General features: G+C 42.3%; 2 protein-coding genes across 9 annotated transcripts in view; one reads left to right on the top strand and one right to left on the bottom strand.

Annotated features, from left to right (window-relative positions):
- MYO19 (myosin XIX) overlaps positions 1-25,645 on the bottom strand; it is a 28,145-nt gene that overhangs the window by 1,662 nt on the left and 838 nt on the right. The window contains exons 1-25 of one of the 7 annotated variants that reach the window (XR_011326033.1): positions 19,352-19,423; positions 18,133-18,222; positions 16,119-16,263; positions 15,188-15,336; positions 14,845-14,958; positions 13,959-14,091; positions 13,672-13,741; positions 13,207-13,309; positions 12,898-12,994; positions 12,333-12,409; positions 11,872-11,962; positions 10,685-10,853; positions 10,268-10,341; positions 10,053-10,174; positions 8,176-8,289; positions 7,609-7,785; positions 6,553-6,699; positions 5,966-6,073; positions 4,977-5,047; positions 3,915-4,024; positions 2,764-2,891; positions 1,875-2,038; positions 1,069-1,198; positions 795-880; positions 292-433 (exon numbers count right to left, since the gene is read on the bottom strand). Coding sequence is in view for 5 of the 7 variants with exons in the window: in XM_069790946.1 (XP_069647047.1) it covers positions 125-433; positions 795-880; positions 1,069-1,198; positions 1,875-2,038; positions 3,915-4,024; positions 4,977-5,047; positions 5,966-6,073; positions 6,553-6,699; positions 7,609-7,785; positions 8,176-8,289; positions 10,053-10,174; positions 10,268-10,341; positions 10,685-10,853; positions 11,872-11,962; positions 12,333-12,409; positions 12,898-12,994; positions 13,207-13,309; positions 13,672-13,741; positions 13,959-14,091; positions 14,845-14,958; positions 15,188-15,336; positions 16,119-16,263; positions 18,133-18,144 (2,772 nt within the window). In the remaining 2 variants the exon portion in view is untranslated. Of the gene's footprint in view, positions 1-124; positions 434-794; positions 881-1,068; positions 1,199-1,874; positions 2,039-2,763; positions 2,892-3,400; positions 3,507-3,914; positions 4,025-4,976; positions 5,048-5,965; positions 6,074-6,552; positions 6,700-7,608; positions 7,786-8,175; positions 8,290-10,052; positions 10,175-10,267; positions 10,342-10,684; positions 10,854-11,871; positions 11,963-12,332; positions 12,410-12,897; positions 12,995-13,206; positions 13,310-13,671; positions 13,742-13,958; positions 14,092-14,844; positions 14,959-15,187; positions 15,337-16,118; positions 16,264-18,132; positions 18,928-18,969; positions 19,027-19,351; positions 19,424-25,645 lie in introns of those variants that run through there. The other 6 variants (XM_069790946.1, XM_069790949.1, XM_069790948.1 and 3 more) reach the window with 6 other exon arrangements.
- Positions 19,574-25,241, top strand: PIGW (phosphatidylinositol glycan anchor biosynthesis class W). Of its 2 annotated transcripts, none has more exons than XM_069790954.1 (2): positions 19,574-19,867; positions 20,656-25,241. In XM_069790954.1, exons 1-2 carry the CDS (start codon positions 19,711-19,713, stop codon positions 22,188-22,190), a joined length of 1,692 nt encoding a protein of 563 aa, XP_069647055.1. In that variant the 5' UTR covers positions 19,574-19,710; the 3' UTR covers positions 22,191-25,241. The 2 variants fall into 2 exon arrangements, with proteins under 2 accessions (XP_069647055.1, XP_069647056.1); XM_069790955.1 differs by having other exon boundaries at positions 19,802-19,907.

Below are 25,645 nucleotides of genomic sequence, written 5' to 3'. Positions count from 1 at the left end.
AGAAAAAGGAAGGCTGTAGCCTGAAAGCAGACTTGACAGTTGCTCTGCTCGACAGCAGAGTTCAGGTTCCTGAACCCGCGGCAGCTTAGCTGTGCTGCTGACTCGAGTGCGTGAGGTTTGTTACCTGTGGGAGAGCTCTAATGGAAGTGATGCCAGAGCCAAAGAAACAGCTTTCCACCTTGTAGCAGTCGCTCTCCTGAAGTACTTTGAGGCATGCCAGCAGGGACAGGTCTCTCCGAAGTCCCGTTACAGTAACAGGTGCGGCAGCCAGGACAAGGCCAAGAGGCCAGAATTGAATTATTGCATGCAGAGGCCAAGTTGTTTCCAAAGAGCAAGGCGGTTTGGCCGAGATCGCCGTAGCTCCAGGAACTGAGAAGAATGCCTTTTCTTCACCCTCATCCAGTTCTGCTGCTGCTAACGCAGCCATTTTTGCCTGACAAAGAGATGCAGAACAATATCCTTGAACAAGATTCTCAAACATCTTGAACAAAGTTCAGAACTGCAAAACTTAAGAGTCTAAAAAAGGGCATCTTAAAGGATAGGACACCCTTTGGGACAGGTTCCCATTTTACGAAGGTAAGGAACGAGTTTATTCTGCAGTCTCTACGCTGCTACCCTGTAGAAGCAGCTGTACAAGACTGGCATCCATTTTCTGCTCTTCAGCTTGAGAATAGTTTTCTGGAAAAAGGACAGTATTGGTTTTGTACATTTACTTGACAGAGGTAGATTCTTTCTCAAACACTAAAAAGCCTCTGTCACTCAATTTCAATGCTTTCCTGTACCAACGTACTTACTTTCCATTTCCTCCAGCCATGCTTAATAACATTAGCAGCTCTGCGCATCCGTTGGAAGCGATTCTTGGCTAACCAGGAACGAATAGCTGAAGATTTAATTAAAAGAAATCTGAGTACAAAGCATCCCAGAAGCTCTTGCACACAATGTAAGAGAGATGGCACTTAAGCTTTCTCCATGTTCAATTAATGTAACCACTCCTGCCGCTTTAAACATCCAGTGTAACTGGAAATGTTACTTGTTATACTATGTTCAGTCACACCCTTACCAAATTACCTGCTTGGATGACAGTTGCAGACCATCTCTCCTTTGCTAGTTTCTTCTGTTTAAATCTTCTCCAGCAACACTGGATGCAGAATGCTTTCTCATTTAACACCTCTGCTCTTCTAGCTTCAAGTTGCTCCAGCTGCATTGGGGATATGAGCCTGCAGTTAATACTCAGGGACGGAGTTGTGGTCAGAACTCCTCCCTCTTCTACAGTCTCTTGGTGTTTGTCAGAAAACCACATGCCCAGTTCAGTGTCCTAAGACTGCTGGATTGGGTTTTGGAAGTGAGAGCACTTCGTTAGTGCTTATTAGATAACATGTAAAATGAAAACGAGGGGGAAAAGAGTGTTGTGGGGGGAAAAAGTGGACACTCCCAAAGTCACAGTAGCAGCTGGCTTAAAGCTAGCTCCATTGAAGGGGGTTCTTCTGTGGCTGCATCCTCCAGTATGGAAGTTTTGCAAAAGTGCCTTCATCTCCTTCATCTCTTTCACAAAGCTGCTGCTTAGGCCTGCCAGAGTAGCCAAGTCTGTCAGCTGACGCTAAGGAAAGCTGTAATCTTAACTGGAGCTGGCACGATACTGACAACGCTAGGCACAAGTGCAGCTCCTTGTCCGTTAGCAACAAGGATGCCATTAAACAAAGTGCTTCTGATAGTTGGATTCTGATGGATGTTTGATTTAGTTTATAGAAAAGGCCAAATTCTGGTCACACTGGCATTAGCAGGAGTATTGCCTAAACTGTGATTATCATCTGTGCCAGAATCCCCATTATGCAATTACGCTCCAGAACTGTTAGCCAAGGAGACAGCACTCTTACCACAGAATTAGCCATAAACACTTTGGTTTTGCCGCAGTACACTGAAGCGTTTTCTGCTCTGTTCCCTGTTTGCTCAGCAGTAGTTGGTCCCATAACAACATTCTGAAGGATCTCAAAAACAACAGAACGTGATGCTTTGTTGTCATCCACCACTGGAGTCTCGCCTGCAAACGAAGCATTGAAGAGAGAGTATCACAAAACTTGGAAATCAAGACCAAGTAATTGTCTTTACATGGAGACTTCTTGGCCATTTAGGGGGAGATACAGATACAAGAGAAGGGGAGGAGGTGATGGCCGAGACATGACTAGATCTATCTGTGTTTAAGGGAAAAATGTGACAGCATAGATTTTGCCATGTGCTAGCACCTAGAAAACCAGTGTGGTGTGTTTTAACTAGGATGTAGTTTGGGCGCTGTCTGATGACCTCTATTATAACCTATCCATAGGCAACATGGGTAGATCTGGACAATGAGATAGACATACGGAGGGCTCAGCTCTTCTCACATTGTTTAAAGCATCCTACGTGGAAACATCAGAAAGCAACAGCACTGCAATTAAGAATATATTTGAGCAGCTCAGTCCCTAAGAAAATCTGATGAAATACCCAAAACTCAAAGCTGTTGGGAACAATGAACAAAAAGCAAGGAATTAGCCTCGTAGCCTTAATGTACTGAAAGATGCAGGAACAGCAAACAAACTCTACACAACTCTACAGCTTTCACAGGGCATCAGAAGCAGCTACAGGGACATGTACTAAGCAGGAGTTTATTGCAGCAATAAGAGGTTATTAAAACCATTTCTGGGACATCGTACACAGTTTTTTACATTATGAGACAAACGGGTTAGCCAGATTAATCTATTTGGAAATAGAGGTAGACTTAATTCAGACCTGTCCTTGAAAGAGATTGTGTTGTTCAAGGCAATGCTGCATGAGTTTCTGCATGCCCAATGCTGGAACTCGATGGTCTTTGTATCTTTCCATCCTGGATACTGTTTGCTTTTCTGCTATAAATATTTCTAAGGAGATGAGAGCATTTTAAGGTACTGAAAACAAATACAAGCAATTCTTGCTTACAGGAAGACATCTGGTGACTATGATGGTGTTCCTGGGGCTGGGCTGATAAGGGAACCAAAAGCTTATCCCCATGTTTAGGAAATTGTTCTGCTTTGTTTGCAGCTTATTACCCACTAAAGATAAAAAGGACTAGTAACCTATCACAATCGGGCATTTCAGCTAATGGGTTTATAACTGAGGGAGAAAGGTACAGTGTGTAAGTAATTTTCCAGCCTGTACTTTGTTACTTCATTCCGTTTCCGCAAGATTAATAGATTTCCAGCCATTTTACTTATCTGACATAGGCTGGTACTTACTGGTCCTGCTTCCCACATCTACTGGTTACTGAACAGACCCATTGGGTGAAGATGGGATTAATCAGGGAGAAAGAAGGGGGTTGCAGCAACTTTCAATATTAAATGTAACCACCTGATTAGGTCCTTCTTTCAGGGGTTCAGACCAAAGATATTACCTTGTAGATTGGATTGTGTTTTTTAAAGTCCATCCTCGCTCTTGCTTAGAAAAAAGAATCGCATACAGAAGTTTGCAAAAGGTAGAAGCAGCAGAATCCAGGTAAGCTAGAAGGTCAGTGTGTTCGGCAAGAAAACAAGGTGGGGGAAAAAAAGAAAGGAAGGAGAAGGAATATAAGCAAAAAGGTAAGTGGTTTTCAAGCCTACTCAAGAACCAACTCTAAATCAAATTATATCGGGCGGGGGGGAACCCCAAACACCATCATAACTGTAATTGCCCTACCCAGGAGGAACACAGAAAACCAGCACTAAGATTAAAGACTTGCAGTTTTTAAAAGAGTGTGCTGTAAGTGTTAGGCAAATTAGAAACTCAAGTTGGTGATAGATTAGAAAAAGATTTTGAGAATAGTGGTGTCCCTCGTGCTGAATACAGTAACTGTATCTGATCTATGTGATATCAAATTGGTGCAGTGATAATTTTACTTGATAGCAGAGGGATTATCTAAAGAAACGTACCTTTTTTCTTCGCAGAATGATAGTTGCTTTTATCACACGCTCTGTTTTTATTGGACCCACGTGATTTTCTCAGTATTTCATAGCGCTCAGTGAAACTTTGGAAAGGGATCCTGACGGACAAACGTACAGTTAATTCTAGGCAAGTATCGTTCACTATATGGTAAATAACCTATCCTTTGAGGGGGAAGAATTGCAGAATGGCTTCAAAGATCCAGTGCAAATAGACTGATGCCTGTGTAGTCACCAACATGCAAGAAAATACAGACTTTCTAAAGAAATTCGGGAGACTGCCTGTTGCCCAATAACAGAGAGTGACTTTTGCCTGTAACAAAGACTGGGCAGGAATTGTGCCTGTTAATGATAACAGTGAGCTTCACCCCATCAATACTGAGCTGTCAGAAATGTGACTAGCTCAGGCCTTGCTCCCTCCATCCTCTAAAGGTGGTCAAGAAAGCCCAGCAAGGTGACTGGCTGTGATGAGATGCTCGACTTCAAGATGACTTCACTTAGATGAATGCCATTTATAATTTCGTTTTAATTGCTGAACATGTTACTGTGAAGCCACATTCAGTTAGAAAGTTTTAGCACATGATAGTCCTCATCAAAACACCTCTTCCCTAGCTTAGACTGGAAACGTACAGTGAGATCTCAGACCAGGGGTGTGTTATGGATACATCTGGACTTTGTTAGTTGTTGCTGTATTTTTAAGAATCCCATTGTCTTGAATTCAAGTTGTGCTACCACTGCTGCTTGTGCTGTTATTCCACTTTTGGACTTGCTGAACGAGCAGAGTTTCGTTATCCAAAATGCAGAACAACCGTCTAGATTTGTGACAGGTATTTTTGTCTCCAAAACATGAAAGAGGTGTGCTCAGATAAGCTTAAAAGCAAGCAGTGAGTGGAACTCTTCAGATAGCTTTGAAAGAATCAGTAGTTTTGTGGTCTGAAACAGACTGCAAAATACTTGGATTTCCTGCTTACCAGCTCTTCCAAATAACTAATATGCCACTGATTGCTATAGAAATGGATTACGGAAGACGTTGCTCAAGAATTCTGGGCTTACCTAATAGGGAAGCCTGCCGCACTGATGGTGATGGCTTCAACTATTCCACACGCCTGAAGCTGGCTGAGAACCTGAGGCATAAATTGAGATGGTTTAGGTAACCACTGTCTGTGGAAGCTGCTGCTAAGGTCTGTACAGGGTGTGCTTGACCCAAGTCACATGCAGTTTGGCTCAGCAAGCACGCCAGAGCTTGCCTGGTGTGCACGACCACACTGGCAGCTGGAGAACGAACGGAGAGGGCGGAGAAGGGGATTATGCAGCCATCAAGCTACTGCTTTGAGTAACACCCAGAGTAGGGTCAAGGCTGTGCTCACACAGAGCAACAGTCCTCATGTGCCCTCTCTTGTGGTATCCACACACCCTGCACTGACCAAATGCAGCAGAATATGAAAAGCAGTGTTGGTATTTTAATACTACTTGCATGTAATCAGCAAATTCTCCGAGTGTTTAAAATTAACGCAGCACTACTCCAGCTGCTTGTTTTCACATCAGATAAGGTTGTCTAGTTACTGCTTTAGCATCTGCTGCTCTGCTCCCAAAGACATGCTTGTCGGCTGATCTCATCTAACTTGTGCCAGACTAGACTCCAGGAGCAAGCAAAGTTTTGTTGTGGGCATTCACCATGAAGATATCTGTGTGATCAGGACTGCTGCGCAGTCAGATTGCCTTTATCTATTTTGAGGGCTGGGATGACAGCACCCCAAATAACCCAGGAGGGCTCTGGTAAGAGAATTTCTCGTACAGCAATATGTAAGTTGCATCTGGAAGAGCTGCTGTGCTTACTAGCTCCATGTTAGACAAGCAGCATCAATGATTCTGAAAGGATGTTTAACTTGGAAGCTCCAAAAGAGAAAAAGCTATTTCAAAATGTGCTGCGAAAAGAGCTTTGCAAGTGACTCAAGATCATAACAGACCCAATGCGAAGCCCTGCACAATGTCTCTATGAAGCTTCTCATTGACTCAGTGAGGAGAAGCTTTTGAAAAGTTACCTCTTCTCTTTTAAAAGTCATTGCCTTGCAGTCAGCGTTAGGCTTGATGCATCGGATGTAATGTGGTGTGGTGCTATTCAAAATCTGCATGAGATGTTCAAGTGAACCCTGTAGAAAACAAATGCAGGTTTAATTAGGGACTCCTCCTCTCCAGGTAGTTCAGCTAATCAGTGGTCTTCTATAAAAACAATGAAGCTGTTTTTTGCAAGGATGGCTTTACAGACTCAGTATTAGCAGAGCTCTTCTGTAAGGACAGCTTGAGCAAAAAATCCACTCTATGGATGCTTTTGTAAAATTGTTGATGGTAAATTCAGAAAGTTTCCAAAATTATAGCAGGGCCATCAGTTGAAGCTAACCCCTCAAGAGGAACAGGTAGGAAGAAGCCTCATAAAGGCAGATGCCCAACTGTTAAAGGAAAAAGTAAAATTGGAGTGAGTTAAAACCCAGAGAATCTCAGGAGTCTGAAGCTATTTCTGTTTTACAGCTGTTTCATTTTAATAACATTGACTGATCTTGGTCCAACTGTACTGTTTTCTCATCTAGTTATGCAGACAGCAGTATAAAGCAGAAACTTGAATAGGATGTACCTTGAACTTTGACACCACTGTAACAACAGCTGCTCTGTTCTGGGTTTTGATGTTATTTTGGTTCCTTTCTGTCACAGGAAATAATTTTTGAAGCAAAGGATCCTTAGAATTCTGCAAAACATGGACCAGCTCTGGTGGAATGGGGTCCTGCAAACACAAACATGACTCATTAGTATTTGGACTTAGGCAGAAACCTGCCACCTTTGAAAATGACTAAAAATTCCACATATGTAGATGGAATGGTATTTCTGATGCCAACTTTGATTTAACCACAGCTGTAGTTTCAAATCTGACTGCATACATTCATTCATAGTCAGATTCAGGTACAGAAAACAATGTTTGGCTGAACATTTAGCAAATCTAGTCAAATGTACAGCTGCTCCTAACATTGTTCCAGTTACACAGCTTAAGTGAGCTAGAAGTCTCAGGACTAGTTTAATCCCCATAGAAGAGTCTGCAGCAGATATTAGAAAGTCTATTAGAAAGTCTTCCTTTTAATTAAGAGATGGTATTTTTATTGCATCACCTGATACCACTTCCCATAATTGCTGGCAATGTCAGAACTGACAAGGGACCCTCATGTCTGCAGACTATTTCATTTAATCCCTGATGGGACAATGAGGCCAAAACTCAAGTTTCCTGGTACTGTCAGAACTTTCAGTAGTTGAGTCCATGTTCTTGTTTCTCATAAACTTATCTGAATTTTTCTGGGAAATGAAGTGCTATATTTATGGTTATAGAAATGCCCTGATGCCATTAATGCTTCTGCATTGTCTCAGGAATGGAAGAAGCCGTGATTTGGTGATACACGGTCCACTTAATCCTCAGCTGAAAGGTCAGCTAACAAAGCATTTGCTTGTGCCAGTGATGGTTCACTGAAAATCAAACCAAGAACACTACCCAGTTTTACATGGCCTGAAGGATTTATTTGGAGCAAGGTATGTATAGCCAGTAAGCATCACTGAATATACTTGTTAGTGGTGCTTTGATTTAAAGTGCTTTTGGTCAGTAAGATTGTTTGTTTGTTTTTAAACAGCTCTTTCTGAAAACACCTACCTTATTTTTCTCCACCATTGCTGCCAGCTGATAGCAGACTTTGCCAGCATAATGTGAAATAATAAAGTTAGGCTTCTTACTAAACTTGTTTCGACTTAAACATTGATTATTAGACAAGGCTTTCTCAATCCGAGTTTGAAACAGGTCAGTGTTAGAGGATCTATTCAGACGGCACTCCTGCATAGCAAACGAGACAAAATTGCAGCATCTCTTATTTGTCATAAAGAACTGTCTTTAAAAGCTAAAACACTTTAAATTAAAATCATAGCCATTTTATTTTTAGAGTTGCTTTGAGTATGCAAGCCCTAAAATACGGGGGTGAGGGGGAACACAACAAAAAAATGTAATTAAGGCTTCATATTTGAATCAGAATATCCAGGATCAGAGGAAAAAAGACAACTCAGAATAGGAAGAAGCACTGTCATGCTTGTTCTGAAAAACAAGCTCTGCAGAAATTTTATAGCTGACAAGTTTACTGCTAATATAGTGTTCATGATTTTTTTGGTGGCATGAGACAGAAGGCAGGCAACTAGGCCAAAAGCATTAGGGCTTTAGATCCACACTTACCTCATTCAGCAAAGAAAAAATGCTGAGAGGATTGCCCTCTATCAGATCAAGGCAGTTCTGGTTATCCTGGTAGTTTATGAAAGACCACTGTAGGCCCTCAGCTGCATATTCTTCCTGAAGTAAGAGAGAAATCGGTTATTCTGCAGCAGAGGGCACCAGAGCTCAAATAACTGTATGCCTTTTTGCAGTTGGATGCAGTTACTGTTTAACAAGTTAATCCCAGGCTCAGCCTGCTCATCCAAAGCTCATCTTATGTTCAATGGCAATCCAGAGGAAAAAAAAAGACAAAACAAACCAGGATATTCTACTCCAGGTAGCTTCTGAGTATGTAGCAGCAGATCCTGATGGAACAATTTGTTTAAGTGTTTGGGAACCTCACAGATTTATCAGAGAGCTGCAAGGCTGATTTAGACTAAACAAACAGAGGCTACAGTCACACTAAGCCTCTCCTGGCTGTACTGAGTTTTGCCCTGAAGGGCAAGGAACACACAGAACTCCTTCTTTAGACTGGGATGTAGCCCTAAACCAATCATTGTGTGCCAGACTTTTCTAACTGGGCTCCATTTAAAACAACAGCTGATCCAAAATGAAGTGGAGAAAGATACTGCTTAAAATAATTTGTACAATATTTATGCCGAATTACAGAACAAACTGTCAGGAGTGTTTAACAAGCACAAGCTCTGGCCAGTTATTTTAAAAGTCTCCTGCCAAAAGCTCGCTCAGCACAGCCACTAATGGCGTTTAAGTGGTTTGGGACACAGCCAGATCAAGGGAGGTAAGAGGGCAGGCAGTGGCTGGGAGGGGTACTGTAAACAGAGGTCATGAATCAGTTTCAAGGAAAGTAATTGTGCACTTGAACTTGGTTTCCATCTTTGCTGACCATTAACCCCTGGCACACTGACGAGGGCAGGCAGGAAAAAAACCGCTGGGCATATGAAAGCACAAATTATGGTCCAAGAGATACTTATCTCCTGAACAAATTGACAAAACTATGCCGTGAGACAGAAGGTACCATCATGTTGGTGCCATAAAGAAAATAATTTCCCAGATTCTAGTTAATGGCAAAGAGCGTTATGGTAATGTATATGCTGTGGAGGAATTCAACAAGGACTGAAGTACATCTATTAGAGTAGCAGCCCAGGCCTGGCAGGGACTCTGTAGCTTTCAAAGCACTCAGATGAGAACTGGAATTAGCAGTGTGTGACCAGTTAGGCAAGTGACTGCAATGTATTTAGCATGGTGCAAATACCTTCTGTACTGTGAAACAATACAACTCGTGTACCTCCCCATTCAAAAATAAAAGCTAGTGCGCAGTGTGTTTTTGTCTTTAAAGGTATTGGCATGACAACTGGGTTTAGGAAGCTGTTCTCCCGCGGCAGAAGGTCTCCACCAGGTACCATGTGCTGTTAACGTTCGGGTTACAAGGTTCTGTTGGGCGCTCTGCCTTTGCACTAAGTTCAGGTCTAGAAGCTCCCCACCCATTTAGGTACTTCACACTTGATGAAGAGAATTAACATGGTTATAAGCAGCAGCTTCCAAGAGAATCTCGATTTAGGCTACACTTCCCTCAAGAATTTAGTTTTAAGTGTTCAGCTCTTTGAGGGAAAGCAAACAGTTTAACAGGCCACAGAGCCAATGGAGCTGTATAATAGGGAACAGATTTCCAGTACCCAAGGGAGAAAGCTGTCTCATTCACAAACTGCCCCACACTCTCCTCTTTAAAAAAGCAGCTGTCACTCACATCCTACTGATTTCTGTGGCATTACTTACTCGACTGAAAGTTGTAATCTGACCAGAGGCACAGAAATAAAGTTAAAGAGACAAAAGATGCTGTTTAAAAATTAGATATTTAACATTTGATCTTAGTGGGGTATTACCTGTTGTGCCTTCAGATAGTGTGCTACAAAGTGCTGCTGCAGTTTCTCATTGGCATAGTTAATACAAAGCTGTTCCAAGTTGTTTTCAGGGAAGGCTTCAAAACCGTAAACATCCAACAAACCTAGAAGAAACATGGGAAGACAGTGCACTTTGGTCTATGAGTAGCGGGAAGGACAAACAGTTACTTGGTTACACCAGGGCTGAATAACCATACCTATGAAGTTGGTCCACACTGATGGATCTGCATAGATGCTTTCATTTATGACCAAAACGAGCCATTCAAACAATCTGCAGACAATGACAACTGGATTAGTTGGAAAGTGCTTGCTTACAACAATCAGAGTAGCATTCTTTTACTGCTGTTTATACCAGTATCAGATGGAAGAAACAAAAAATTATGACATGCTGCCTGCTGACATGAAACAGCAGTTCTCTGAAGATCTCTCTGTTAGATATATGGCAGCTACGTCAGTATCCACAACTGAATCAAGGGTGTGTCGAGAGGAGAAGGGAGGGTTACACTGTTATTGAGTCCAAGCAGAAAGCCAGGGAAAGTAAATCTCTCTGGCCTTCCTATTCCCCCACAAAAGTTATACGGATTAGCACAGCAGCCTGGCCTACATGTCCTTACTTAGCATAGATCACTTTGGCGAGGCAGTCCCTCCTAGTCTCACATTCGGCTCTGGAGCATGGCTTCTTGAAGACTTGTTGTTTTCCAGCAGTTATTGTTCGAATTCTTAATGATTCCAGTAGTTCCTCGACAGGTATCTTCAGCAAGTTTCCAGCAGTCTTCACAAAATCTTGTTCAGGAAAAAAAACATTGCAAGTTGTCTGCAGTGTCAAATGAATGCAGCCCCGTTAAAGTTATGAAAGGTCTAGAGATAGTATAGAAAAATGACACTTCCATCAACTTGCAAACTTAAATATGGATTTTGGATCTTTTTACCCAAACTCGGGATAAAGTTTTGCAAGACCAGACACTTAATTTGGATGTACAGTACCCCTAGAATTTTAGGTACTCTTTAAAATGAAACAACAATACCAAAAAAGTCTGAAGTTTGCCACACTGAAGTAGGCATTTTAGAGAGTACTCTCTAGGTATGTCTTCCTTTTTTGAGCAGAGACTGCTAAATCCAGATAGAGAAATCAAACAGTCATGACCAGAGAAGAACAGGGATTTTGAGGATAGTAAGGAAAGGTAGAAGAATGCGTATTTGCTAACAAAGCATTTAAGATCTTGCTAACCTGAGCTGTATGCAAAAATGTTGGAATATTAAGTAGTGTGAATTCAGACCATGTGAAATAATAGTAGGAAACTTCCCTGTTCAGGACAGTGTTTTAGTTCTGAAGGAAAACTAGATCCACAAGCCTCCTGAAGACATGCAGAACAAGCTATGCTGCAATTTAACAGATTTGCTGTTACTAAGCTTTAGTCCTTATCACAAAAACTTCAAAGGTTTCATTTTAAAAGCCCTGCTCTCCACTCTGGGTCAGATTTCTGGGAGTCTTGTGATGTCAGTGAAGATTACAATCAAGAGTAACAGTTCTGCCAATAATCATTCTGAAATGACTGTCTAATGTTGCAGTTGCCTTGACCTGTAATGGAAGGATGTTATCTCTTGGAGCAGGGGAGCATTAGGTTTTTGTTTGTTCGATACTTTGAAACTGTGAGGTACCGAACAAAAACACATTTAAATTTTGGTTTGCTCGTGACCTTGATAGTCTCTTATCAAGCAGAAGAGCGTAGTAATCCTTTCCATTAGGCATCTGCACTAAGATAACAAGACTCTCTGGAGCACAGCACGCTTGTTGCCTCACCTTTGGTTTTGTCTTCTAGTTCACAAGGCTGAGATTCATCCACTGGATTAGAGAATTGAACGTTCCCAAGATGGAGAAGGCCTGACAATACCTGAAATATAATCAATCGCTGAGTTTTCTAAAACAGAGCTCCCCTTCAAGACAGCATCCTCTGAGCCTTGCCTTAGCCACACAGTCAAAACATTTCTGCACAAAAAAAAGTAAATAGATTCCAAATTTCTATGTTAATTCCTAATGATGCAATTACTGAAGGAAAACTAAAGTTCACAGGTGCAGGCTTTTAGTTAAGATCTAATATTTGGCTATGCAACCTAATGTGTAGCTGCAAGCCCTCCAGCCAGGAGTACCAAATAACCCATGCTTTGTACATTGATACAGATTTACTTCTGCAGAAATCCCACACCAAAAAGCCATTCCATACATCATTAGCAGTCTCGTGGTGACCATGCTTTGTACCTGACCTTGAAAATATTGTTCTGTGTGGAGCGGTCAATGCCCAAATGAAACATCGCATCTCTGGTCACCTCAAAGCAGTCCTCTGAAAAGCCAAACAAGTGCTATTTAAAAGAAAGCCATGCACACAAACACGAGCAAACAGAACAGTCTATACCACAACCAATTTAGCTAGAATTGTCAAAGGAGATCAAGGAAGCCAGATGCTCTTTCGGTAAATCCCAGAGCACAAACTAGAGAACCAGGTCATTGACTTAATACTGACTCTGTGGGGCTCTGAAGTTAGGCAGCAGGTTGCTGAAGCACATCCAAAGATGAGACAGTTTCTAAACATAGCCACAGAGAGATGCAAATTTGCTTGGCCAGAAACCGCTGTTTTAAGCCAGGTGAAAACTCTTAATAGTGCAAACTGAAACTTATAAAGAATCCCATTAATGCAGGTGGCTTTGCAGAATGTCTGCTGTTGGCTGACCAAGCTGGGTCAGAGGATTTAACAGGACAGACACATTTTTGCCTGCCTTCCTTTAAGGTTACAGCCATTATTAACGGACAGTCTGTGAAACTAATCTTTACCATCTAAGTTTCTTTCAGAATTTGGCAGCCAGCGGTAGTCAGCCCCTTCTGGAAGGTTCCATTCCAGCCTCTCTTCTGCAGTAGCACCTTTTGTGATCTGGAGACAGAAAACAAGGTAATGACTGAATTCTGCCTTTGGTATTTACAGTTCACAGACAATGAAGAATAACGTACTGGGAGCATGATTTCGTTTGGAAGTGTGGCAGACAGGAAAACTGTTAAATATTAGAAGTTGCAACTATGCTAAATCTTGTGATTTGATCCCCACTGTTTGTCAGAAATATCTAGCAAAATTAACTGAAGGCAAACCTGATAAAAAATATGGAAGTTTCTTTCACTGGGGGCCTGATAGGCAACTCTGGTCTTCTCCAAAAGGAAAGTCTGAATGGAAGCACTACTCAGATGGTGGAATCTAGAGGAGAAAAAAAAAGCGCAAAGATTTCAACAAAACTTCCTCACAGAATCTGACAGGTGTTGTGTTGTTACGATACCGACTGACTATGAATGCTTTGCAGTCCACCTTCGGCGTTGTGCAAGTTTAATGTACTATTTTATTTAGAGTTCTTAACTGCATCTGTTTTTCCATTGCTCTCTTTTAGAATCAAGCTGAGAGCTTGCAGAAAAAAAAGAAGAAATAATAATAATGTAAGTTGCCAGCAAACCAAAATATGTTCTAAAGACAGATAAAATATTCTGTGGCAGACTTCAGAAAGAGACTTGTAAAGATTTAAAGGAACGAGACAATAGATAAGGTTTTTACACAGTAATTATTACCTGTCTAACTGAAGCTGGATATATTTTCCAAAACGGCTACTGTTGTTATTCCGCAGGGTACATGCATTTCCTGTGAAATTGCCAGTGACAGATACAGAATAATCAGAGTGGTTTTACTCTTCCATGTAGGACATACAGATATTAAGGGTGATTTGTACGTAGCTCCAGTATTTGAAGAGTTTGTCTTTTAAGGAGAGGACCAAGAGCTAGCTTAGACTTGTCTATTAACAAAGAAAATTCCCACAGTGGCCACTACTGCTTTTTGCTGTTAAAAAAGCCTAATTTACCAAATGCTTCCATGACAGGGTTGGAGTCCAACACTCTCTTCTCTATCCTTTCCACAGTTTCATTGCCTTTTGGGGAGATAACTGAAGCAGCAACAGAAGCATAGAATTTCATAAGGCAGCGAGATGTCCAGGTCTGCAAGAGAAAGGCTTGACAATAGGTCTTTGTTTTTACCATGTTATTAGTTACGTTAGTTAGTGAAACAGTGCTAGCTGCAGCTGGCGATGAAGCTAAAGAGAGTAATTGTGTCAGGTTTATGGCTCTAGTTCAGTGGAAACTTTTTGTGCTTATGCTTACATGCAACAGACACATTTAAATGCTATTGGAGTCAGAGTGCTTTGCTGAATGGCAGTTTTATCAAGCTGTAACCATCTGGAAGCTCAGCTAGAATTAACAGCTAGTATCTTAAGATGAATTGAATACAAATGGACTTTGGGTCATTAACACTCAGCAAACCATTTTGTTCTCGGGCTTAAAAATATCTTCAATATCTTCCTGAATAGGGATGGACCATTACAGAAGGGCCTAGGATAGAATCTGAACTCTCCACTTTTTCTAAGTCTCTGCATAGGGTTTGCTGAGACCCACACTAGCTCCCTAACAGACTAGGCTGAGACATTAACCGAGGTGCAATTCCTGTTGAATGATTCAAATCTAGCCCTCCCAGAAATTACAGATGTCACCTAAAGAGCAGCTATATTTAGTGGAGTCTATCTGCAGCAATCACTTAATGCTTTACACATATTTCAAGACAGTCATGCTAGAGCAGACTGGTTACATGCTCTGTCAGAATTTTTTTTTCTTTGCTTGTTCACTGAAATACTATGCACTACAAATCACTAGCAAATCTCAAAACTTAAGAGCAATGTCAGAAAAAAATCTGCTTACCTTCCCAGCACCACTTTCTCCACTCACAATTATAGACTGGTTTACAGGGTCTGTCTGGCTTTGGACTTTTCTGTAGGCTTGCTCAGCCACTGTGAAGATGTGAGGTTTTAAATCCTGGCAATAAAAGAGAATATTAATATTTAAGAGAACAGTAATTACACAGTTCAACAGCAATGGACAGCAAAGGTCTTCTCACATTTATCTGAAAACAGTACTGCTCTTTTAACAGAAGTCATATTTCACTAGAAATGGGTTTTATCCTTTAGGATTATTTTGCTTATATAGATTTTGAAGAACTTGACGTCTGGTTCTGCAGGACAGTTATTTCAAATATAAGGATTACCTGAGGACGAAGTGCAACATGGTACTCTCTCATAAGCTCAGGTGAATAGAGGCAGGAGACAGGCTGAAATGGATTTAAAGCCACCAGGCTGCAGCCAGCATTTGTGTAAAACAAGTTTACTGTGTATCTTGCTTGAAGACATTTCAGAACTGAAAGACACACCTTCTGTTAGCATCTTTTGAAGAGTGTATTTGACTCTTCCTGTTCCTGTTTGTAACAAAAATCTTCAGATATGTTACCTATTAGGTTTAATAGAGAATGAGGTGATCAAGAGAGTGATATAGGTCTAATATACATAACAATGTCTTTAAGAGTTGCCCTTATTTTTAAAAATCTTAAGGGATCTGCTAACTATTCCATTCAATAAATCCTGTGCTTTTATGAAGTTTCACAGTCAGTCCTAGAAAGCAAATCTGCTCACTTGCAGAACAAACAGAGGCAAGAATTCCCCACCTGCGCTAGGAACAGGCCTTAGCTTCTCTTAACAGGATCCTCTTTAAAAGTCGAGTGAGGAATTTACTTTTCAAAACCAATTTCATGGATATATTTTGAATGTAAGTTAGAGCCTCATTTTCTGATACATTCATGTAACACCAAACTGCAATCACAAGGTCATGCAGGAGCCCTTCAATAGCATTAACTCTCAACCACACGCTGGCTACCTGAACCAACAGTACAAATGTGAGCTCTGCATGGAGAGCTGGATAAGAGGTCAGCATGGCTAAATCTAAAATAGGAGTATTTTGGAAAAAAAATAATCAACCAAGCCAAATGTAACTTTCTAAGGCTTTCTATAGGCTTTAATAGGCTTTGAATCTTTAACTACTGTGTTCATGATTGTATTAATGCAATGAGAACAGTAACTACCATATATTAGTAGGCACCAAGGAAAGTGATTCCTCAGGAGATACTCCCCTGGCTGGCTGCTTACCTGTTGTAGTTGTCACCGGATTAACTTTAGTGAGGTCATCAAAAAGATGCAGTTTCTCCTCATCACTGAGGAACGCTCTAACTTCTTCTTCAAGTGATTCACTGAGGTCATTCTGAATGAGAGAGTCTTCTTTTTGGCCATTTTCCTAGAGAGGATGTCAGATCAGCTCCAGTCAAAGGCTGAATATAGCTGGACTTTTACCTCATCCACTGTAGTTTATAGTTTTTCTACTGCTTCCATGTAACAGAAGTTCAGTCTCAGCAGCAGTCATAACTTAGCATGTTTGAGCTACTCTTCCTCCCAGTTGCCGTCCCCTGGCATCAATGGTTCCCATGGGGTGCTTTGCTTTTAGAAAGTTATTATTTAGCATATGAGAGATGGCAGGCTGACAACACTGTCTGTAAACTGAATTCATCGCTGGTAATTCTGGCTGTAAGCAAAGGCACTCGGAAAGAATGTGTCCTTAGACTCACACCACCTGGCACTTGCAATTTTGCAGGTCATTCAGCACAGACACACTTATACAATGTTCTTAAGTGGCATATTTCTAAGCCTATGAATGTCATGCATTCAATGCAAACACTGCCTTGGGTAGAGGGAAGCAGGAAGGACTGGCTGCAGAGGCTAAGGTAGAGCTGAAAGCTACTGTGGTCCAACACAAATGCAGTTTTCCTAGCACAGACTTCAATTTTTAGAGCAGAGATTGAGGGCCCCGAGAGTGAAGTTGCAGAGTGCACATATTGCAGCCAGGGGAAAGAAATGGTGGCATTGTAAGAGCTGGCCTGCATTAGGTGAAGATTTGTCCCCTCTGAATCACTTCAATTATTTAAGTCTTAGCCTCTGGGCTCCTATGTCCTTGACAATATTAGTTGGAAGGACATATTTGCTGTACAAACATAATGGAAAACTTAGCCAGAAGAGATTTCAGGTCCTGTTTGTCATTTGGCGGGGCAGCGGGGGGGGGGGGGGGGGGGGGGAGAGAGGCTGGAAGGGAGAATGAAGAAGGGAAAAGATGACAGTCCTGATTTTTGCATTCTAGATATTCCTTTTCTGTTGCCCTTCTCCTTGACCGAAAGTCCTCCTAAGTAACCCTACTCATTTGTATTTAGTAGCATAAATCTGCAATTCTTTACAAGTTAACCAAGTCAATGAACAGTATCACCTTGTTTATACAGAAAAAGTACTAAATTTAGTTAGCAGCATTCCCACTACATGAGCTAAGCTCATTAATAAAGGGAAAATATACTGCAAAACCCCATTAACACATTTCGGGGGGGGGGGAAGCTACAATAATGTTCTCATTTAGGAGCATTATTATCTTTTGCAGACAGCGTAAGTAGTTCATTTCCAGTAATACAAAATTTTACACAGCAAGGGAAAAAAAAAAAGGCTTAGCAATGCAGTTAAGCATTGTCATCAAAGCGATTTCTGTTATTCTCCTCTGAATGAACATTAAGAAGCTTGCTGCTTCCACAGAGAACAGACACGCACATTATGAAATACTCCATGGACAAGATGAGTTTCTGCCAATTGCTCATTGTTCCTGTGCCCTCCCATGTGTTCGCTGTATTACGCTGGCACCAGCCAAGTTAAGTCCACTGTGCAGCTGATATTGCAAGACCTGAGCAAGGGCTTGGTTTTGCTCCCCTGCAACCCCCTGCTCAACATTGCTTCATTTGAGAAGAGATGGTGATCACTTAGCCAAAAGAAAAATAATATTTGAAAATACAATCACTTGATACCTACACTGCATAGCTCACGTGTCCATCAATTTTACTGAAAAAACATCCTTAAGGATGTGCTTGCTACGTGCATGAACACCTGCCCTGTTAAAGCCAATGGCATAACAGAAATCACTAGCTGGTGTTAGTAACAAAGCTCAAAACCACACAGTTAGTAGGTCCAGTCAATTCATGAAGTAGCGGTGAATACACATCGGTAGTTACCTAATCTTGACTGCATGGCCTGCCAGTAAAATTTAATCAGCGCACTCAATTCCTGGTTATCTTTTTACCTGCTTTCGCATCTTGTCCAGCCCTATGGACGGGAACACTGGAGAGGGCCTTTACTCTAGGGCATCTCATTCAAATCAGACTGAAGAACACTTAAATTAAAAAAAAAAAGACATTTAGAACAAAATAATTCTGGACATGTCATTCTCCAGAGGGCTCCACAAGCAGAGCCCAAATGCTTCAGACACCAATCCCAAGTAATGCTGGAGCTAGAAAGCCTACCTGCACTAACAGAGTAATAGTCATACGTTCTGTCTGCCCCTGCAAATACAGCTTATTTGGAGGGAATAATATATCTTTCCTTACTGCAGGAATAAAACGCTTTGTTTCTCTTGAATTAATAAAGTGTCGTTTCTTGGCAAGAAATTGCAACTTTGGTTTTGTTCAATTCCTCCCGTTAGGGCAAATAGGGCAGATTTGTGGGTCTGACGGCACCAGAAAAGCTAGTGCTTTTGGAAGAGGAGTGACTCGGAGAAGTTTTGTATTGCACCAGAAACAAGATAGGCTTGCTTGCTGTCCTCTTCCTGTTCCTTCTAAAAATCTGTGGGAGCCAACCCAAGGTGAGTCAAGCTCACCCTCTGCATTTCTGTGATAAACACAGAGATTTCAGTCAAAGAGCCAGGAAGAATTCTGTCTTCTTCCAGCAGCTGAAACTGCCATTACTTCCATTCCGTTCTATTCCATTCCTATTCTATTCTTATTCCATCCTCGCCTGGCACGAAAACACCCCGTAGAGACCACTTTGATCCCTGAAGCGCGTAGAGCTGGCGGTGCGCACAACCATCATCACCAAGACCCTCCCTGCCTTTGCAGGGCTTCCAATCTCGTTACACTATCACCCTTTCCTAGGAGAGGTGTCGCCTACAGCTGGCGGAGCCGTTCTTTGTCCCAGTTCCCCAAGGACACAGCCTACCAACCGCAGCCTCTCCTCCGGCCTTCGCCGGGGCACAATCCGACATCGCCCGCGCCCCCCCCCCCCCCCAGGTCGCTCCCAACCGGCCCGGCGTGTTTGTCCCCGTGTCGTCCCCCCCAGGGCCTCGCCACCGGGCCACCGCAAGACCCCGCGTTCTGGGATACGGGTCCCGTGTCGTCGTCCCCCCCCCCCCCCCCCTCGCAGAGCCGCTCCGGTCCAGGACCCTTCCCCGGGGGGAGTTAACGGCGGGGGGGCTCCGGGCAGGGCCGCGGCCATCTCCGCGCTGTCCCCGGGCAGGGCACACTCACCGCGGGCAGGCGGAGGGCAGCTCGGCGCGGCCGACGGAGGAGGCGGAGCCGGGGCGGGAACTACCGGCGGCGGCAATGGCCGGCGGTGAATCGGGAGGTGCGGAAGAGCAGGCTGCTTCCCTCCCGCTCGGCGAAAGTGCGGGCGGGGAACGCGGCCGGCGTTTACCTGACGGCGGGACGAGCCCGGGGAGCGCTGACCCAGCCGCCGTCTGGGCGGCCCGGGCCGGGGGTTCGGCTAAAGCCAGAGCGCCCTTCGGCGGGGAAGGGGCCTGGGACGCTGAGGGCGAAGAGATTTAAGTTACGCCGGGGGCCTCCGGGGATTGTTTTCCTCGGCCTCTGCGGGGGACGGCAACCTTGAAATGCGGGCTTGCCCCCCCCCCCCACCGGCGCCCGTTCACCTCCGGCTGCCGCAGCGCCGGGGCCCCGACAGCGGCAAAGACTCTCCCGACAGCGGCAAAAGCTCTCCCGACAGCGGCAAAGACTCTCCCGACAGCGGCAAAAGCTCTCCCGACAGCGGTAAGCTCTCCCGACAGCGGCAAAAGCTCTCCCGACAGCGGTAAGCTCTCCCCCCGCCCCCCGGCTGTCCAGGTCGTGCGGGCGAGGGCGGTCAGCTAACAAAATCTTTGTTGCAACCCACGCTGCGGGTTAAACTAAACGAAAGAGCGATTTTGGACTTGCTAATGAACGCTTTTTATATTTAACGTATATTCTCCTGAAACAGGTCCCATAAGGCAGAGGAGCCTGGCTGGGGTAGGATCGCTGTGGGTCTGGGGCTTTTTTTAAAAAGGCACGTCAGTTGGGAGCGGGGATTTTAGCTGCCGGTTTCATTGCACGCTCTCTGCTGACCAGGCAACAGAAACTTCATTAGGGTCGCATTTTTACGTATCTGTTTCATTTACGCTATAGAGAATATGACTAAATATATTCTACAGAGCAGGATGTACAGTAAGATTATTCACAACGTGAATATCCAACAGAGTGTTTGGTATTTAGAGATCTTCAGCAAAAATACATTAAGAATCTTGTTGGAACACAGCAAGATTTGTAATTCTGGAACTCGGTCAGGCCTTGTGAGTGCCGGTGCCTCTGCTCAGTTTCCCAGGCCGCAGCCGAGTGTCCGCGCCTTGCGGCATTTGCAGCACCGGGGTTGTTCTTCTGTATCCTTTAAATTGAAGGGTAACTGAAAAACAGATGACTTCTGAAATCAATGTATGTGTTAATGAACTGGTACATTAGATTCATTTTTGATAAAGTTCTAAGACGCGTTTTACACAACTAACTCAAGTTCACGTTTGTGTTTTCAGAGGAAGAAAGAAAAATGTCACAAAAACATCTGAAAGAAGCCTTTATCAGCAACTTAAATGGAACTAGTTTGCTGGAAATTTCAGTAGGCTTGTCTCTAGCTCCACTCTGCCTGCTTTGCAGAGGACTCCTCTTGATTTTATATTACCTGCACTATGGGAAACCTTTAAGTTCGAGGAAATACAGCCTGCTGCTAGACTTCCTTGTGCTCGTATCTCCCCTCCTGTTCTCCTGTACAGTCTTGTCTCCAGTCATCTTTTTCGTGCCACCTGTCATTGCAGCCTTCTGTGCTGGAATATTTTCTATAATATACAGCCAAAGAAAACAGGAGACCAGAGTCCCTTTTAGGCAAATTGTAAAAGACTTCCAGAAGACGTACTTGGATCCAGAATACATTCCAGCAATAACTGTGTTTCGCGTTTATGTCAATGTGTTGACATCAATCAGCATTTTAGCAGTGGATTTCCCACAGTATCCAAGGCGATACGCCAAAGCCGAGACCTACGGAACAGGAGTTATGGATTTGGGGGTTGGTGCTTTTATTTTTGGTAATGCTGTCGTCTGTCCTGAAGTTAGACAAAGGTCTTACATGACACAACCAAAATTTTCCCATCTGGCCAGACAGTTCTTTTCCGTTTGGCCATTGATTGTTCTTGGCATTGGACGACTGCTTAGTGTTAAATCTATAGAGTATCATGAACATACTTCAGAGTACGGAGTGCACTGGAATTTTTTCTTTACCTTAGCATTTGTGAGGCTTGCAGCATCTCTACTTTTAGCCATATTTCCAAAAAATAATTCTTGGATTGTTGCTATAAATCTTGCTGTACTTTATCAGCTTATTCTTAACACTACCTCTCTGAAGACATTTATCTTGCATGGGAGTGACGGCAGAGATACCAGGGTTGGCGTTTTAAATGCCAACAGGGAAGGACTGCTCTCTCTTTTTGGATATCTAGCCATATATATGGCGAGCGTCCAAGTGGGACTCTGGCTGCTGAAGTGCAGAAACTCAGTCAAAGGCTGGATTGAAGCAGTGTGTTTCTTACTGCTGACAGTTCTCGTGCTTTTTGTATTTCTTCATGTGTTGCAAGCATATGCGGACCCTGTGTCCCGCCGGATGGCTAATCTATCCTACTGCATATGGGTGGTTGCTCACTGTCTGACTTTCTTTATCTGTTTTGTAGTGAGTGATCTCACGTTGGTGTTCACAAAGCTTCTTGTGAAGGGGTCCAGCGTGCCCTGTTGCTGGAACATTGTAAAGCCCCCTAATGCCAGTAAAAAGCATGAAACGGAGGCCATGCCTATGCGAAGGGAAGGCAAGCTGTCACACATTTGCCTGATTAGTGCTATTAACAAAAATCAATTACTTTTTTTCTTGCTAGCAAATGTTATGACTGGTATTGTGAATATACTGATAGATACAATCCACAGCAAGACTGCGTTTACGTTATGTATACTACACTTGTATATGTTTTTTAACTGTTTAATTATGCATATATTGCATGCCAAAAATATAGTATTAAAGTTTTGGTGATTCCACTCTGTCTTAAGTGGACTAGTTGAATTTTGTTTGCTGTAGCTGAATGACGGTGTTTTATTGGAAAAAATAGTATTTTTCCTGTATGTATTGCAATAATTTGTAACTTATTATAGCTTTTTATGATTTAGTGTTGATTATTTTTTTAATGGTTTGTTTTACCAAATTATACAGTCAGTGCTGTTACCTGTTGGAGTTGTTACACATTTTCCTGAAAACTTAGTTTTTGAGATTGTTTGCTGAATACTCCTGTTGCTCCTATAAACACTCATGCAGAAGAGTAATATTGTATTTACAGTTAGTGAACTGTGTTCATACCCAACTGCTGGAAGAATTAGATAACAATGTATAGAGTAGAAGCCAGATGAAAAATAAGAAAATGAGTACGTAGTTAGAGAGAGACTTAGCTGTGTCAAGATTTACCTAGTTAAGGCCCTTGCATAAATAATAGATAAGAATAATTCTTTATATAAAATGTATTGAATAAGTGGATACTTAAAAATGTTTTGGCCCCAGTCCTGCAAAGATTTATGCATAAGCTTGACTTTGATGGTAGTAATTGTGTGTGGAATGTTAATCATACACTGAAATCTAAATTAGCCCTTGAATTAAAGCTAGATTTTATTTTCATCCTCACTGATGAATATAAATGAAGACCCTAGATAAAGTGTGATGCTCTGAAGGATAAAACTCAACTGCAGATGAATTCATAAAGCAGTTGTTGGAATTTATGGTGCAGATAATGAGCAGCACAGCCTTTTATAAGAAAATACAAAGGTCCAAAACTAATTCACCCCCAACCTGCATACCAACATGTTGTGACAGCTCGTCTTCAGCTCTACTTTGAAAGTACTCAAGGCCCACCTACTTGTCTATAAAATTATTTTAAACAGCAGCTCATTTAGTACTGTATTTTGACAGCTGAGATGTCTTCAAGTGGGAACGTTCTGTATTAATTTTTATTAGCAAACAAACAGTGTGCAAGTGGAAAGAAGCATGATGCAGTGGGTCAGGGTACCGGCAGAGTATTGACAAGAGATGTGCTCAGTTTCTCTATCACAGTCTTCCTGCAAGCCCAGAGCAGAACACCCTCTTGTTCACTTTCTTAACTATGACAGTTTTTCCTGACCTCATTAAGTTGTTGAGAAAAGAAACACATTTAACAATTGTGAGGAGTTCAATAATGGGAGATATAAATACATAAGTAGTAGAATACAAATGGTAATTGATTAGATAGATGTCTAACGTTAGTGGAGTTACAGCAGTGCACATGGGCCATATTTCATATTTCTCCTTGTCTGTCAAAGGTGATGAATCATAAAACCTATGGACATAAAGCCTCTAAATCAGATTCCTTAAGACAGACATGCTGTGGAATATTCTTAAATTTATGAGGTTCTCTTAGCCGCTGGCCAATGGAAAGGGGAAGTCCGAGGATTATAGGCTGTGGCCATGCTGATTTCATGCTTGTTTACTTCCAAGTTATAGCCATATAGTCTTTAGAATTAAAGAAAAACAGCCTGTATTATCCTGGGGACAAATGTAATTAATTGGCAACAATGTCTTGTAAACAGATGTCACAGTTTACAGCAGAGTTTTCTGGTAACTGGTGTATGTATTTATTTTAAAACGCTTCCTAGCCTTGCCTAGGGAAGAAGGGCCTCTATCATGAACTGAATGGCACTACTCATTTATGCAAAATTACTCATGGATATTAATTTTTGAAATATTTGAAGCACAAGACCTGCAATGAGTTCTGCCTGTGAGCACAAGTCTATCAATGTGATTCAGAATTAAGGCATTAATTGGGCGTGACAAAGCAGAGTTGTGTCTGGACAAGCAGCAAACTATCGAGATGCCAACTCCATTTTGTGAAGCAAAAAATTACGTGGGAGTTCTGCTGTGTCTGTGCAGAGCCCTGGTAGCTCTGCGCAGGCAGCAGGCTGGCGGGTACCAATTCCAGGACTGGAGCTGCGGTTTGCAACAACAGAGACAGCAAACCAAGGGGACTGTGGTGCACAAGTAACGACAAGAGCGACGACAACCTGCTTCTCTCAACAACGGCACAGCACCGCATCGTGAGGCCATCTCTTGCTTTTAAAGCCATATGAAGTAAGTTGTTCACCACTGAATGGGAGACAATTAATTCTCATTGCTTATTGTCGATAACAAATGCGGCAAGCTCTGCCCTGAAGCAACCAGCATAGTTATTAATGCTGAATGTTTAAACTATGAATAGATACAGATAATTAACCATGCCTCTGAAAGAACCAAGAAACACAAGCAAGCATTCTTTGATCACAGAGTCTGTACAAGCAAACGGCGCTGTAATGAGTTTGAAAAGATGCGAGAGAAGTTAACACTACGATACTGCTGTAGAGACTTTTCTCCACACGCACCTCAATAGCTGTTAGCTCAGTGGTTGGTAGGAACACAAACACTGCATTTCATTTCACTTTGGGGTGTATGTAGATGAGTAAGCTTGTACAGAACAAAGATATATTTTAAAAAAACAGAAACTTTGATTTAGCTGTTACATAGTAAAAGTTAAACATATTTCAACTAGTAAGACTAAAATGGTTCAACTGTAGCATGCCACCGACTTCAATAATAACAGCAAAGTGGAAGACTGGGAAAACGTAAATTGTTTTGTCTTTGCTGCCATAATTCCTTGGAATGACCTTTTTGTAGGGCTGCAGGATAGAAAAAATATGGTGGGAGAGCAGAGCTGGTTGCACTTAACCTTGTTTGTTAAACGTTAGTAGCTTCTTACCAAATTTCATTATTTTTAAGGTCAACTCACTACCATGCCTTCCTTTCCAACCCAGTAGTGTCTCTTTTGAAGTCAAATGTTACAACAAAGATCTCAGGATCCTATTTCAAAGCCACTATGTCCTAAAGAACAGGTATTTCTTCCAGGCAAAAGAGGGGTATGCAAATGGAGGGGCTGTCTGTCTTTTCACTGTTTTGTAGATAACAAGCAAGCTGTATGTTCTAGCAACTTAAAAATAAAACCCTTCCCGTGGGTAAAAATGACATGAAATGTCACGGTGCTTTTCATACGTAGTTTATCAATGTGCACCCTGAGAATACAAAATTTGGGGCGTTGCCATTTTGTCGATGTGATCCAACCACGGTCTGGGAGCGGAGGGGCAGAAGTGACACAGGAGCCCGCACACTGAATGGACCCTGCGAAGACAACCTATGCTGGGCGCAGTTCGGTGTGCTCACGACGCTTTAGTGTGAGAAACCATCCCTTGTTGCAAAATGCCAGCTTTCTTTTTTGCTGAAGAAGAAGAGCATGGAAATACACAAACTGCAAACTGTACAGCGATGTGGCTCTGCACAATGTTTCCGTTAGAGATGTTGCATGATGAGTTTGAGTAAATTAACTCCTCCACTAAAGATGGTTTTTATGCAGAAACAAGAAAAAAAAAATCCTGCTCCCTAAT

The sequence above is a fragment of the Haliaeetus albicilla genome, chromosome 9 (genome assembly GCF_947461875.1).
Source record: "Haliaeetus albicilla chromosome 9, bHalAlb1.1, whole genome shotgun sequence".
NCBI lineage: Eukaryota > Metazoa > Chordata > Aves > Accipitriformes > Accipitridae > Haliaeetus > Haliaeetus albicilla.
Note: the sequence above shows the minus strand (reverse complement) of the source record. Positions and strands in the feature narration are given on the sequence as shown.